The sequence below is a fragment of the Alligator sinensis genome, unplaced genomic scaffold (genome assembly GCF_000455745.1).
Source record: "Alligator sinensis unplaced genomic scaffold, ASM45574v1 scaffold398_1, whole genome shotgun sequence".
Taxonomy (NCBI): Eukaryota; Metazoa; Chordata; order Crocodylia; family Alligatoridae; genus Alligator; species Alligator sinensis.
The window spans coordinates 377,005-392,549 of record NW_005842708.1 but is presented as its reverse complement, the minus strand read 5'-3'; the positions used below and the strand labels follow the sequence as shown (position 1 = coordinate 392,549).

At 47.7% G+C, this 15,545-nt stretch overlaps 1 protein-coding gene across 9 annotated transcripts in view; it reads right to left on the bottom strand.

Moving 5' to 3' along the window:
• The window catches only part of TLDC2 (TBC/LysM-associated domain containing 2), a 115,596-nt gene that overhangs the window by 77,717 nt on the left and 22,334 nt on the right, over positions 1-15,545 (bottom strand). The window contains exon 1 of one of the 9 annotated variants that reach the window (XM_025216083.1): positions 6,368-6,462. The exons of 7 other annotated variants lie outside the window; for them this stretch is intronic. In XM_025216083.1, coding sequence (XP_025071868.1) covers positions 6,368-6,400 — 33 coding nt within the window. In that variant the 5' untranslated portion in view covers positions 6,401-6,462. Of the gene's footprint in view, positions 1-4,574; positions 5,056-6,367; positions 6,463-15,545 lie in introns of those variants that run through there. One more of the 9 variants, XM_025216087.1, reaches the window with a different exon arrangement.

Sequence of the window (15,545 nt, the reverse complement as noted above, 5' to 3'; positions counted from 1 at the left end):
CCCCCTGCACCTATGTCCTTATCAGCTGGCAGGCTTCATGGCCACATCAGGGCCTAGCAAGCCTGCAGTTTTCACCCCCCAGTGCCCCAAGACAGATACAGTTCCACAAGCACCCATGTAATGAGTTTTGCTTGTCAGCAGCCAGAGGTGCAGGGCGCCATAAACCCCTGCATCCATCTCCTTGACAGCTGACAGGCTTCATGGCCTCGGAGAACGCTAGCAGGCCTGCAGCTTTCACACTGCTGCACATTAACACACAAAAATGTCACCCATGTCACAAGTTTTGCTTATCCACAGCTTGAGGTGCAGTTTCCCCCAAACCCCTGCACCTATCTCCTTGAAAGCTGGTAGGCTTCGTTGCCTCAGCAGGAGTTACCATCCCTGAAGGTTTGACCCTGCTGTGGCTTAATATGTATACCTGATATGAGTTTTGCTTTCAAGACTTTGAGGTGCAGTTTCCCTGAAACCCCTATACCTATCTCCTTGAAGCTTGGCAAGCATCATGCCCTCAGAAGGGGCTACCATTTCTGCAAATTTAATCCAAATCAGGCCAGAAATGCCAAAGTTGTAAGCTGTTTCAAGCTTCTCCATTATAGCCTATGGGCGAAGTGTTAAAACAGCGAAACTGTTTCAACGAAACAGAACGGAACAGCAGTTTTGAATCGAAACGAAACTCAAAATGAAATGCTGTTCCATCGAAATGTTGAAACGCAAGTTGAAACGGAACAGTGCCATTTTTACAGCCCTAATACTTAGTATAGTACTATACTAAGAGCTTCCAAGAGAGGTGGTACTATCACCTAACTTGGAGGTCTTCGAGAGGAGGCTAGATAGTCACCTGGCTGGGGTCATCTGACCTCAGTCCTCTTTCCTGACAGGGGCAGGGTGTCGGACACGAAGATTCTTTGTGGTCTCTTCTGACTCTACAATCTATGAATCTATAGTGGCCGAGGGGCTGTCAGTTGACAGCTTGACAGAGCCAAACTGCGCTTTGCGCTGGGCAAGACTCTTGTCAGAGATGTCTGGAATAGATCCCTGGTGGTACAGAGGCATACCCTGGGGTGTCTCAAGAAGGATTTCCAGCCATGATCCCAGCCCAAAAGCGAATTCCTTATCTGATCCATTATTCTTAGTTCAGTGGGCATTGGGGGGTTTCAGTTTGAAGCCTGACTGCACATTGGGCCGGGTAGGACTGTGGTCAGGATTCTTTGGGACAGTCCCCCAGTGCCATTGACAGGAAGTTTGGGGTGGTCCAAGAGGCATTTTGCCCCATAAACCCATCCTAATCTGATCTTCATTTAGGGCTCTATACTTGATGCAGGATATTACAGATTAGCTTTGAAAAAGAAACTGGGAAAAAGGAACCAGGAAAAAGGAGCCAACTTCAACCTCATCTCTTTGCCCTGCATCAGAAACAGAAAGCAATTAACAGGCAGCAGCATTTTGCTCCTAAACAGAGGGATATGAAAACCCAGCTCTTGAACCTGGAAATAGGCGTTAACCTGTGCATCTGTTCCCATTCCAGCAAGCTGTGCACCTCCTAATGGTGTACAATAATGAATGGGAACACCCTTAACCATTTTTGTCTGTAGACCCATACACAGATCAGAACTAACACAAATATTTGGGAGGCAAAGTGGTAGACTTGTCATACCTACATGGTCCAAGTCTATTTTGACTGATCTGCCACAAAAAAAGCCCATTTCAAAAAGAAAGCAAACTGGATTACATTGTGCAGCCAGGCACAACACCTAACGGAGGTGGCTGCTGCAGGCTGAGCTGATCGCAAGGGGGCAGCAGACCCTGTTTATATTAGAAGTACTGCACTGGTGCCCTTCCCTAATGTAGACACATGGCAGTGGTGTAAGGTGGGATTTACCAGAGCAGCTTCACCTAGTACATTATCAGGCTATAACACAACAGGATCAGCCCGTTTCTCCGGAGTTTACACTAGGAATTTGCAGCAGGGACAGCGACACCAGGGTAAACATCTGTAGTGTAGTCTTGGGCCTAAGAAGAACAGGGGAGCAGCACTCACTTTCCATACTACAGGGGAGGAGTTCAAATCAGAATTCTTACCACTCAAAAGTACCACTGCACTTCTGTATAATAGGGTTAACGACCCTGCCCTCCACTGTAAAGCATTTTGAAATCTACAAAGGAAAGATGATGTATACAAGCTGGGCATGCAGCATTATTATTATTATTAGCCAATTTCCCATCAGGAATGACTGTGGGGGGGAGGGGTCCAGGCAGGGATAGAGCGCTGCCACCCACCATCCCCCCTGCCCCCCACACTGCCTCCCAGGAGTGGGGGGTGGGGAGGGGAAGCTTGCCCTGCCATCCCTTCTGTCCCCTTTGGCCAGCACCCCACACTGCCGCTGCCACCTTCAGGGAGCGAGGGTGGGAGGGTCCGTCCCCTCCATCCCTGCTCTGTCTCTTCCGTCACGGCAATGATCCGCCATGCCGCTGCCACAGCCTTCTGTCCAACATGCTCTTGGAGCACTCTGATTGGTTGTTTCAGTTATCAATCAGAGAGCTCTAAGAGTGTTACGGTCAGACAGACAGATGGACAGGTTTTTTTATTATATTAGAATTTTTATACACAGGAGTCTATGTGCAACTTACAAATGGAGCACCACCTCCTGAGTTGGCCTCAGGAATATCAAATGGCTCTCACTGGCCTAAGGACATTGGACTCCAACCTGCTTCACTCCTCAGGTAGCTGGGATAGAAACACCTTGCCTATATTGCCCAGAGAGCACTGCAAGAGAGAATCTAGAACAGTACTAATGTGGATCTTGGCAAGCCTGTGGCCATTTCGAATACCGCTACCTCAGGCAACTCAAAGTGCCTCCAGCAGTGCAACTGAGGGATGTAATTGCCACGGTCAACAATTCTTTCCACAACAATGACAGGTGAGACCAGGATCACCCATGTGCTAATGACACCCTACACAATACCCCTGATGTAAACAAAATTAGTCAAGCTCTAAATTAACTCAGTACCTGCATGCTGAACCCCTCACCAGCCTCTCAACACAGGCATGGAATTCCTCGTTATCAAGTTCAATGGAGTTTCACTTCCCAGGGAGGACTGCTTTCCTCCTGACATTTCCCAGAGGAATCTCCGTTATTTCATAGGCTTCTTCTACTAGGTGAGGAACATTGCTTGAGTTCTGGGATTTGCTGAGAAAAGCATCCCAGATGTGGGTTTCATACCCAAATCCTACAGGAAGTCCCTCTCACTGATTCTGGCCTGAGATCACCTCTTCCGTACAAATTCAGTGCCCCAAAAAGCCAGCTAGTAGAATGTCCCAAACCATTATTAGATTTAAAAACGGCTGAATGGCAGCCATGAATTCTGGAAAACTGGCACATACTTGAGCACATCTACACAAGATGTTTAATGTTCAGAAGACTAATTCTATTGTGCATTAGCGTGCCAGGCAAAACCTGTGCTAATGCACAGTAGATTAAATCTAATGTGCGTTAACGTCACTAAAAAAGCATTCATCCAAGCTAATGAGAAGTAACACTAATTACAGAGCATTAAGTTAGTACCTGTTATTACAGGTACTAAACAATGCACCGTAATTACAGTTCATTAATGAATGCATAGGCACACCCCCTGAGAAGCAGGGCCACTTTCAACTCCCAACTGAACAGACCCTGGTAGGTTCTGATCAGCAACGCCCAAAACTCAGAAACAAGAAGGGTCTCCACACAAGTTGCTTCTTTGCTAGGGCAGAATTCCACAGACCCAGGTCCTCCAAAAGAGCAATGGCAGACAGCTACGTAGCATCCATTGTGCATACGCATTACTTATACATACTCAGCTGTAACAGGGGGCCTTCTTGGGGCCGATTTCCCTGTGGCCTGCCCACCTGTTTCTGGGCTAACCACCCACCTTCTCACCCTCCACGCCTTGTTGTTAATTCATTAATTGATGTTAATTAAGCAGGAGACTGCCCATTTCTTGCCCTGATGCCAGGGGGTGCTATTTGCCACCCCTACACCACAGCCCAAGCCTCCAGATGGCATCCTCTGTTCTTACAGTCACCGGCCCCACTCTGGGCCCCAGAATCCTACTGTTTGAACCCCACCTGGATCCCTCCATTCAGGTGACCAGAGCTGCTTCTCCCTTACAGGTGTGGTCCCTGCAGGACGTTTGGCTCTACTGGCCCTGGCCCCACCTCCAGGCCAGTTGGAAACCCAGGCCCTCAGTTCTGGGCATCCCTCCCAATGGGCCCCTGGCCCTTTGACCCTTCCAGTCCTGGCCCCAGCATTGACCAGTTGGGAGATGTCAAGACAGGTTTTTTTGAGTCTATGGCCCCACTCTCTCACTGGGGTCCACCCTCCAAAACCTACAAGGGGGTAACCCACCCGGTTGTGGGAGCTGGGGTTAAGGCACCCCGACCCACCTTTCACCAGGGTGGTAACTGGCCTGACATTTCCTGGGGGCTCCCGCACCACTGAGAGCCCCACCAGGCCACCCACTCCCAGCAGGGTGCAGTTTTAGGTCATGCCCAGGACCAGGAGCCTCCTGGCCATCCCCTACAGCTCCTCCCTTACCTCCAGGTGATACCTGCAGCCAGGCGATGTTGTTGCCTGGCCTTCCAGCAGCAAAATGCTCCATTTATATGGGCAGTCCTGGATCCTTAATGGCTGCCCTCATTGGGCACCTGCCGGCTGCTGTCTTCAGGTCCTTAAAATGCCTTGCCACATCAGCCTTCGGTCATGCCCAAGCCCTACATACACCCCAAGTACAAGCCATTATTACTGGGTCTTTAAACACTACAGTGGAATCAGAAGTAGGAGCAGGGAAGGGTACACAGCTAACCAGGCATCCCCTTCACCATGGCCCTTCCCTCCACACTGCACATGGGGTCCTGCCTACCCTTTCCCTCACAGCTCATGGAGCATCCCAACACTACTCCCATCGCTTCACACAGAGCAACCCTGTCCTTCCCTCCTCCCGTAAGGCTCAGGAAGTCTCATAACACTTCCCACTCACTGCACACAGGAGCTGCTGACCAGCCCTTATGCCCATGCAGGGGTGGATCTATAGGGTGGGGGGAACTTGCACTCCACTTTGATTCTTGCTCCAACTAAAGTTTAAAATCAACTGCCTGGCCATGGCAAAGCATTTATAGTCAGGCAGCAGTAGCAGAGAGAGTGCCACTTGAATGAATGGGTCATTCAAATCTTAACTCTTTATTCCACAAGTGTTAATTACTCTCCTTTTTAATGGTCTTGATGTTCCACTAATCAAGCTATCCTTTGTTCTGCAATTCTGATGTCTATTAGCTGCTCCTGGTAATGTATCTCTAATTTCATAGCCCTGCAGACTCTTTAACTCATTCCAATAAAGTAATATTTGTTTTTGCTTCAATCTTAAACTGAAGAATATATCCCTGGGATCCTAGTATATTAGTAAAACTTCTAACTTATTTTTACCGGGAAAAAAACATGTGTTGTGTTATATGGGATGAGGCACCACACAATCTACACCCTCCTTTTCAAAATCCTATATGCACCCATGGTGCATACAGCTGCCCCATCCTGGCTCCTCACTACACGTTCGAAATACCTGCAGACCCTCTGAGACAATCCCTGGCATCCTCTCCCATATTTATCAGCATGGCCTGCACAGAGACTGGGAGCTCCCCTGGCCCTGAGGAAGCATAGACAATTCTTCTGTTTTCTACCTGTCCTTCCCTCCTACCTCTCTCTCCACTTTACCACCCTGTAACTTGGCTCTTTCAGTCCTCCTCACTATGCATCCTAGGATTACATGTCTTGTGCTGCCTGTTACTCAGTCCTTTTGCCTGTATGCCATATCATTTGTATTTTTCAGTCTCTCGTCCTCAGAGAATAGATCTCTTATGGGAGTGAGCAGCATCTAGCTCACTCCTGAAGCCACCGTTATTTCAGTAACAGTCACACAGTACAGGAGCACCATTCAGAACCAGCCCAGAGAATGAACAGAAGGCCGAACCCTATGAATGCAGGTGGCAGGTCCCTGTAGCCCAAGGGTTTTGGGAGATGGATCCGACAGTTGGATCTGGAGCTGGTTCCCAGCAGTTGGAGGAGTCTGGATCGAAGATTTAGTCTGAGGATCTTCCCCTATAGAAGTAACTCCAACCTGAAGGCTAGTAGCCTACAGACACTACAGGATTCCCTTCTTAAAATCAGTCCCTTCTAACTGATACTTCCTGTCCCATTGGCAATAAATCCCAGCTTCTGTCATTGCCTGTCTCACAAATGGAATTAATCAACTTATCTCAAAAAGAAAGAACAGGGATTGGGAAAGCAGCTGCTTGCAGCTTGTTCTGACTTGCAGCCCTGTGCCCCTGGGTACATACCAGAAGAGTGTAGCGGCCACGGAGAGCTCTCATTATGGGTGAGTGAGTGCCACAGTTTCCAGCTGTATTCTCTGGGGCTGCCCAGGGGAGTGGAAAGTCAGTGCCTGCCCATGGCCTATTGAGAACACACCCACAGAACAACCCAGTGTTAATGATTACCTCAAGTTGCAGCACCTGCTGCTGTAACCCTAGCACAGCTATCCAGGCATCTGCATTTCAAATCCTCTGCCCCTGGGTAGCCTGTTCCTGAGCAACATTTACATGGCAGACCAGAACTTCCTGCCTTTCTTTGGAGAGTAGACTTTGAGGCGGCTTGGAGTTCGTAATTTTAGCATGATCTTTGTCTCCTAGGGTCCTTCCCAAGCCTAGGATGAAACTGGTTTCTGTACACCATGCCTGTTTCCCCCATTACATGCCTAGAGCCAGCTTTCTTATGATATGCTCTTGCCACAGTAATTGACTGAGTACATTGATTTATTATGTCCCAACTTTGCACACTTCCTTGGGCACAATTGCAAATGCTGAGCTGCTGCAACTGGATCTATTTTTCTAGATCCTGACACACAGGAGAGTTAACAAAACACATGGGGGTTAAAAATATGTAAGAGATGCAGCAACTCTGCAAGCAAAAATTTGAAAAAGAGGAAGGACAAATGAATGCTCATGTGGTTTGGAGGAAAGCACATAGGTTCTGATAGGCTGTTTCAAAGGCAGGGCAAACAGTCTAAACCCCACTTGGAGAAGGGTTGTTTGGGACAAAACATGCATTAGTTTTACAGGGCATGTGACCAGCCCCACAAGTAAACAGAGAGCTCAGAGGAGAGCTTCCCACACTGCTTCATACAGCTTCAAAGAGGAGTCTCACATACTTCTGGCTCCACATCACTGACTGGTCTTGTCTCCCTTCTTGTTTGCCATCTCCTAGGCCCCACCTTCTCTCCAATTGCCGATTGTTGTGCCCCTGATTCTCTTCCCCCTTGACCTCAAAACCTCCCCATAGCAACTCCCTCCATTGCTTAACTAGGGCAATGTGCGTTTGTTTAATTTAGACTGTGTGGGACTGAACATTTTGCTGTGTTTACAAAGCCAATTAATCCCTTTGTCTGTTGAACCTCTGTCCCAACTCCTCTTCCCCATCCCTTTGCTACTTGGAGCTAGAAAGGAGGTGGGTCAGTGCAATACAGCAGCCAGCTCTCTGCCAGCCACAAGTAAGTGCTCAACAGGCCGCAACAAAAGGAGCTAAGCTTAGAGAAATAATCCACAGGACACTGCGGGGGTCAGTCAATAAACCTATATAAACCTAACAATAAACCTATCTATAGTGGGGATGAAATAAACATCTGGATTCAACTACCAGTCTGCCAGGCTTGTCACTCCTTGTCTGTGTCCCTAACCTTTTCTGGCCTCCTTGAGGCAGTACTAGGGGCTTGTCTACTTCTCAAAGCCCTTGGAATTCCCTGTGAATTTCATATATCAAAGGCACTGCCATTGCTGGGCAGCTTCCCCAGGCCCAGCCACAGCCAAAGAAGTCAATGTAATTAAGTTGATTTCACAATAAGCACCATGCCTGAGACCTATGTCCAATTGCTAAAAGCTATACAGAAATCTGCAAGGAAGAACATCCTGCAGAGCTGCAGCATGAATTACATCTCAGGCTTTGCTCCACAAAGCACTGGCCTATACAAAGACTACAGGTGGTGGTATGTACTAGACCCTTTTTCCACAAACACCATTGCTATAGGCGAGGAGCTCATGTTAGCCATCACAGAAGAACACAGGAAATCCTGGCAGACCCTGATTGAGTCATCTGATATGATGCATAATAGTAAAAAGGCATGGGAGACAATATGTAAGCTAAGCAATAACCCACAAAATGTAGATCAACATCACCACTAACCAAAGTGCTCACCAGATGCTTCTCAATGGAAAAAGCCCCCAAACCCAAAACAGATAAGCAAACAAACCAAACCCTCAGACTGGAAAAGGTACAAGTACCCCAAAAAACATGGGCTGTACAAGCCCCTTAATGATGGAACTGAATGCTGGTATTCATGCACTGAAGACTGAGAAGCAGCCAGCCTTGATGATATACTTATCGAACAAATCAAGCAATTTGGATGCCAAACTCAAAAATGGCTCCTCTGCCTATACAAATCATGCATAGCCAGTAAAAATTCCAAATATGTGGCAATAAGTTCAGGGAGTGGCACTTCTAAGGCAAGGGAAAGATCTAACCCAGCAAACTTCAGATCCAAAGAGTTTTAGACCTATCTCTCTTCTATGCTACACATACAAATTGGACCAATGACTGATACTGAACTGGCTTGCTCCATATGTGGATAAACCCTAATCCTCGAACAGGGTGGCTTTCATCCTGGGAAATCAACAACAAGCCAGCTGCTCAATCTAACCCAACATATTGAGGAAGGTTTTGAAAGAGGTCAAATCACCAGAGCTGTGTTTGTTGATCTAATAGCCATCTATGATACAGTTAACCACTGATGACTCCTGCATAGGACCCTCAAAATGACAAAAGATCTACACCCTACAGAGCTGATACGAATCTTGCTCAAAATCAGATTCTTTTTGTCAAACTGGATGGTAAGCGAAGCAGATGGAGGCAACAGATTAATGAACTCCCTCAAGGAAGCGTACTTGCACCTCTGTTTTATAACTTCCATATGCATGACCAACCAATTGATTTGGAAACAAAATGTTTCATTTATGCAGACCTGTGCATAACAACCCAAAACACTGGCTTTGACCAGGTTGAAAAATCCCTGAGACACTGATTGGCCTAACCTCATATTACATAAAACCAATTATGTGCCAACCCAGTGAAAACGTAAGTATGTGTCTTCCATCTGCAAAACCATGAGGTCAGCCATCAGCTCAACATTACACTATTCCACTGCCTAAACCCAGCCCTCTCATACAAAGAACACATCATGAAGACATCAGCAAAGGTGTCCTTACCACAAGGGGCTGATGAACCATGGCAAAGGTGGTGATGTCTCAACCACTTATGTACTGGAGTTGGACACTCCAAGAAACTAATGAAGAAGGGCTATACAACTGGTTCAACCACTTGTGACTGTGGCACAGAGCCTCAGACTATGCAACACCTGCTGCAATGCCCTCTGCTTGAAGGCAAATGTACAATGAAAGACCTCACAAAGTACAGTCAACGAGCACAACCATGTGTAACCAAATGGTCACATGTGGTATAGAGACACAAGAAGAAGAAGACCACACACATGAATGCATACGAACACTTTGCTTAAATTATCTGTGAGGAGCTCACTCCTCTGGAGGCGGAGAGGAAAGCTATCCCCTTGGACTGGTGCCTCTGGCTACCTCTCTGAAATCCCACAGGAACTGGCAATCTCTAGTTGCTCTGTCCCTGCAGTTCTTATTGGGGGGTGTAAAGAAATGGAGCAGGGCAGACACCAGTCATCTTCCCTTACTTCTTGGGCTTCATCCCTGGTGAACTCTCCCACCCTGTTCTTTCTAGCTATGGTCCCCTCACTATTAAAAGGCCTGCAGAGCATTCCTGGGTGCCAGGGGCCAGGCTGCTCACACAGGGCTGGCGGCCTCCTTGTTTCCAGTTCCTACTATAAGTAACATTAAAGACATTATAGGAAATGGCATTCTTAGGTTACTCTTCCATGTGAGCAACTGTAGAGTTGCAGATGGGCAGCTCTGTGATAACAACTGAGAGAGGGAAACAGTATCTGTGTAATGGTGACTGGTAAGGGGTGGTGGTCTCTGTGAGATGGTGAATGCAAGTAGTCCAAGGAGTCTATATCATGTCCAGGGAGTTTGTGTGGGCTTTGGGAGATATTCATGAATCAGGCTGTCTATGAGGTATATTTCACTTTGTGCCAGTTTTGAACCCCTGACCCTTATAATTAATAGCAGTTCTTTATTACTTGGCTAGCACCAAAAGTATGCTCAGGGCTATACAAAAGGTCCCCACAAAGTGCTGAGTCTCACTCACATTGCCCTGCACTGGGTGTTATGATTGACACATCATCACAGAATCACAAGACATTGCAAGGAGGCATCTGGTCCTGCCAGGAAAACTCCAGCCAATGTAAACCTGCCAATGAAAAGCTCCACTGCCTTGAGAGGGAGCCAGCTATGCCCAGGAGCCCTCAGTCCAGACAGCTCTTCCTAAATGGGACAGAAAGCCTTCTTGCCTTCCTAAGGATTCCTAGAACCTGTTGTCTTGGTCTTTACCCAACAGGTAGCTGTATCATTACAAAATTACCCTTATTACAGAGAACAGCAAAGCAGGAAAGAACAAAAAATAATGTTTTCCTGAGAGAGCACAATGTGGGGTGCACCTGCTCTGTCTTACAAAGGTGCTGCCAGTTTCTGCAGTCAGCAGGGTCCTTGGCTATTTAACAGTGCAGTGCACAGAAGCTACAGCGCCAACCACTCCACAGGAGATCCTACTTCCAGCTTCAGCAGCAGATTTCTCTGTCCTGCTAGTCGAGAAGAAACAGCGTATAGTGCATCCAAGAAAGGGATTGCATTTGATGACCCTTGAAGTCTCTTCCAGCTAATAGCATAACCGAATGGGAATGCAACTGGGGCAGCAGTCCCATGTGCCACCTTTTTGGGAGGTGCAAAAATAGCCACTGCTGCTATCAGTACAGTGGCAGCTCATGCTGCCCCAGGTGTCTGTGGTTGCCCTACTACCTCTCTACTTCCAGCCATACAATTCTATGATTCTACCATACAGAGAGATTTAGGGAAGCTTGGTACAGCCTCTCCCCTCCTATCCCTGCCTGGTATCCTCCCTTTTGCCCAAGCTCCTACTCCCACTCTCCCATTCTGAATGCTCCCCTGATAGGCCTGGGAGAGGGCCTTACAATGCCAGGCCTTGGTAAGGAAGGGGGAGTCGTTCAAAGGTTCCCTATTCCCAGGAAATCTAAGTCCTCCACACACTTACAGTTTTCCTGGACTCCCTGTGGCCTCTTTTCACAGGTGGCCTGGAGAGTTTTGGTGCAGGGTGTGTGGAAATCTTTAAGAGTGTTATATATATTTTTTTACCTATGCCCTGGGATTGCAGGAGAAAACAGTAGATCAGCAGGCAAAGAAGGCTCTCTGAATAAACAAGCTTTATTATTTTATAAATGTAATTCCTTGGTCTTTTGAGAATAACACACAGGGCAGGCATCCTGTTTCTTCAGACAATTGGTAGGAAGGACACAATCAGACAGCTCAAGTGACCCTCTGCTGTGGGAGCATTTCTACTTAGACTATCCCTCTGCTCTAGGGAAGGGAAAGTCACTGGGTTACTCCAAAGCATAGGTCAGGCAAGAACTCTCATGCAGTTTCACTTCAGGCACCGGCACTGTCCTGCCACGCTGACACACACAGCAGGCCTGGAGCAGGTTAGGTCTAGTTGATCTGTGGGAGCAGCCTGAGCAGGATTGTGGTGGGCTTGTATTTTGGTATCAACAGGTAAGTTACTTAAAGTATTGTTATTTGTAACACTGCTGTTGCAAGGCTTGTGTTGGCTGTAAACCTTTTGCGGTGATAATGGAACCACCAGCCAGCCCCTGTTTCTTTAAGCAGGTGGCTTCAGCTTGTTGTGTGTCATTGGGCAACATCTTTCTGTCTACTGAATCAGGCAATGAGTTTTAGAAATGCCTGATGAAGTTAATGTCCCCTGGAACACAGCATCTCACCTTGACATGCACAGCCCTGACCTGGACAGGGGGCTGGGGATTTATTTTCAAACAACTTTTCCTTTCTCTTAATGTTTTACATTTTAGTGATGGATGAATGAATGTTGTGCTTTGGGAAATGTGGGAGTGCAATTACTATGCCCCTCAGCCTGCTCTGCCAGTATAGGGAGAGAATTCCAGTATCCTTGTCCTACTCCACTGCTAAGCCTTACCATACCAGGGCAGCATTGCTTTGTTGTGGAGTTGGTAAGCATGTGTGTACATGCACATGCATGAGTATCTTCCATGCTTATGCCTCTGAGTGTGTATGCGTGTGTATCTGTATTTACATACATGCATGTGTGTTCATCTACATGTGTGCCAGTGTCGACATCTGCATATGTATCCATATTGTGTACATACAACTGTGTGCGTATACAGAAGGCACAGGGCAATAGTGGCCAAGCAGATATGTGTCTAGGCATCATTCCTTGGGCACATGGTGCAGCATATGGTGGATGTTGTGTTCTGGGTACTGTTTCTTATATCTATTCTTGTAAACATCAATGTGTTCTCCCAATGTAGGGGTGAGGGGAACTAGGGCCTTGACTACACCCCAAACCCAACTGTCCATTCCCTCATGGAGTTGAGGAGTGCCAGTGGGCGCACTAGGACTATTCTCAGCCTGCACTGAGAACATAGGCCCTTTCCACCATGCAGAGCCATTCCACAGAGAGAAACTTTGCACACCCTGCCCACAGTCTGTTATTATGGATGATATTCCAGGACCAGGTGTATGAAGGGCTTGTTGAGGGTCAACCTGGGAGACACTCTCCAGAGACACAGGCTCTTTGCCCAGTACAGGCAATTTTGTTCGCTCATATACTTTTCAGGGCTGCCCTTCAAAAGAGTCAGCAATTCCACTTCGACAGCACAGACAGTAGGGCTGTGCGAAACAGCACTATTCCGCTTTGACTTCTGTTTTGAAGTTTTGATGGAACAGTGTTTTGTTTTGAGTTTTGTTTAGTTTCGAAAGCACTGTTCTGTTTTGTTTCATCAAAACTGCTTTGCTGTTTCAACGCTGTTTCGACGTTTTGCCCATAGGTTATAATGGGCAATCATGAAAATGCCTAAAACGTTGTCATTTCTTGCCTGATTCAGATGAAACTTGCTGGGATGGTAGCTGCTTCTGAGGGCATGAAGCCTGCCACACTTCAAGGAGATAGGTGCAGAGGTTTCTGGGACACTGCACCTCAAGGTATTGACAAGCAAAACTACTGTCACTTGCTGGCAGTGGCAGCCTCCTGTCATCCAGCCCGCAGATCCAGGGGCCTGGACCTACGAGAGGGTTGTGAGGCTGTGCCAGACTCCTCCCAGGGTGTGGGCCCCCAATCTGCCTGCCAGATACAGGAGGCTGCTGCTGCCGGCTGGGGCAGTGGCAGCACCAATCTTCCCAGTGCTGGGTGTAGGCTGCTCCCAGAGCTGGTCCCAGGTGGCAGGAGTAGCCTTCTGTCATCTGGTAGGCAGACCAGGGGCCTGCACCCCTGGAAGGGTGCGGCACAGTCCGGCACAGTCCTGCAGCCCTCCCAGGGGTGCAGGCCCCTGATCTGCCTGCCAGATGATAGGAGGCTGCTGCTGCTAGCTAGGACCGGTGCTGGGCACAGCCCGTGCTGAGCACTGGGAAGATTAGTGTTGCTGCTGGCCCCGGCCGGCATTGACAGCATGCTGTTACCCAGTGCACAGATCCAGGGGCCCGCACCCCCAGGAGGGCTGGGGGCTGTGCCAGAATCCTCCTGGGGGGGCACAGCCCCCGGATCTATGCTGGATGATAGGAGGCTGCTGTTGCCGGCAGGGACCGGCGCTGAAGTCAAGCAAGCCTGGCTTCGATACTTGAAATGTTTCAAAACTTTTGAAACGTTTTGAGTGCCCCCTTTTGTTTCAAAGCTGTTTTGAAGGCTTTTATTTTGTTTTGATTTCACACTTTTGAGCTCAAAATGCATCAAAACAGCTTCAAAATGAAACACCTGGCGAAATTTCGCACAGGCCCTAACAAACAGTGTTCTGGGCTGCTCAGACCCCACCCACAACCCTGCACTACCCAGAAGAACCTTGAACTAGTGGGAAACAAATGGTGAAATAAACTGAAGGGGATAAAAAAACACTAGCACATGGTACACAAGGTCTGCACTTTGCTGATACAAACTGGAGTAACTCCATGCTGTGGAGCTGCCCCTGGGCTACAGTATCACCTTTCTTGTGCTTCTGCACCTTAGCAGGACTGTCTGTCTAAGTTTTTCCTCATCCAGGCATAGTCTGTCACTGGTGTCTATGGTGCTTTTGTGGCTTACTCTCAGGGGTCCTTCAGTTTCAGTCATCTGTGCACAGAGCTCGTACGAAAGACACTCCTGTGACTGATACCTCAGGACACACCAAGAGACCTTGCAACAACACATCACCTCTTGTTTGCAACCAGAATGATATGTTAAGAAACCATGATTAAGTCATGCGCTCAAAGTCAAGTGCTCAAGGTTAGGAAAAACAGGGATTAAGTCTGCCTGTACAACATTAATTCGGCTCTCTTATGCAAATGCATTAGGATACAGCCTTCAATTACAGGGTTTCTGTATTTTTCCATATCTCTGTGCCATTCAGTGTGTAACCCGTGCTGGCATGCTAGGCCAAGTGATATGCCGGATTTCAGATCCTTAGGGTGCTAGTAGTCCTGGGAACCCCCTCAGGCAGGTCTGCTGACTGAGGTGTCCTGTGGAGGGGTGTGTGCCTCACCCTCATCGCCCAAGAATTTACTCCAACCCCAATAAAGATATATTGGTTTCTTTATTATGTACAAGTATATACAGAAATGATTAATTAAGAGAAGATATATATATATATATATATATATAATATCAATACTTAATAATAAAACTAACAATTTGAATACAATTTACAACTGCCACCTTAGGTGAATAATTCCACCACCCTGGGTGGTCCCACTTGCATCAAACAGCCCCCATGATTACATTCACCTGGTTATAACCGTTTAAAACAGTCCATCCCCCCATAACTCAGGTTGATTTCCCTTTGTTCATACTTCCCTTCCCATAACAATAAATGGCAACACAGCTTTAACTATGATCAGCCACTAGGTGGTAGAGACGAGGCTTCCGCTGCTCTGGGGAAAGTGGACTCCGGTCATTCTTGTGAACTCAGCAAAACAAGTCTCTGATCAGCTACTGCAGGTAATAGCTTTCTTTTCTTTCGTTTCCTTCTGAAAAAGACACCTCCTGCAAACACTAGGGGTTAAGTGTCCCCTCACACATCTATGCAGGGTTTGGGATTCTCACAGCCCGCTCACTCTCTGGGCTGTCTCTCTCCCCCAGCACCTCCACATGCAGATGGGATTCCCTCCACAGGTCTCTGTTCCTGCAGTATGAGCCTTTTCAGCCCAAACTGAGGACTTCCCTCCACAGGTCCCTGACCAGGCAGCTTCTCCCAAC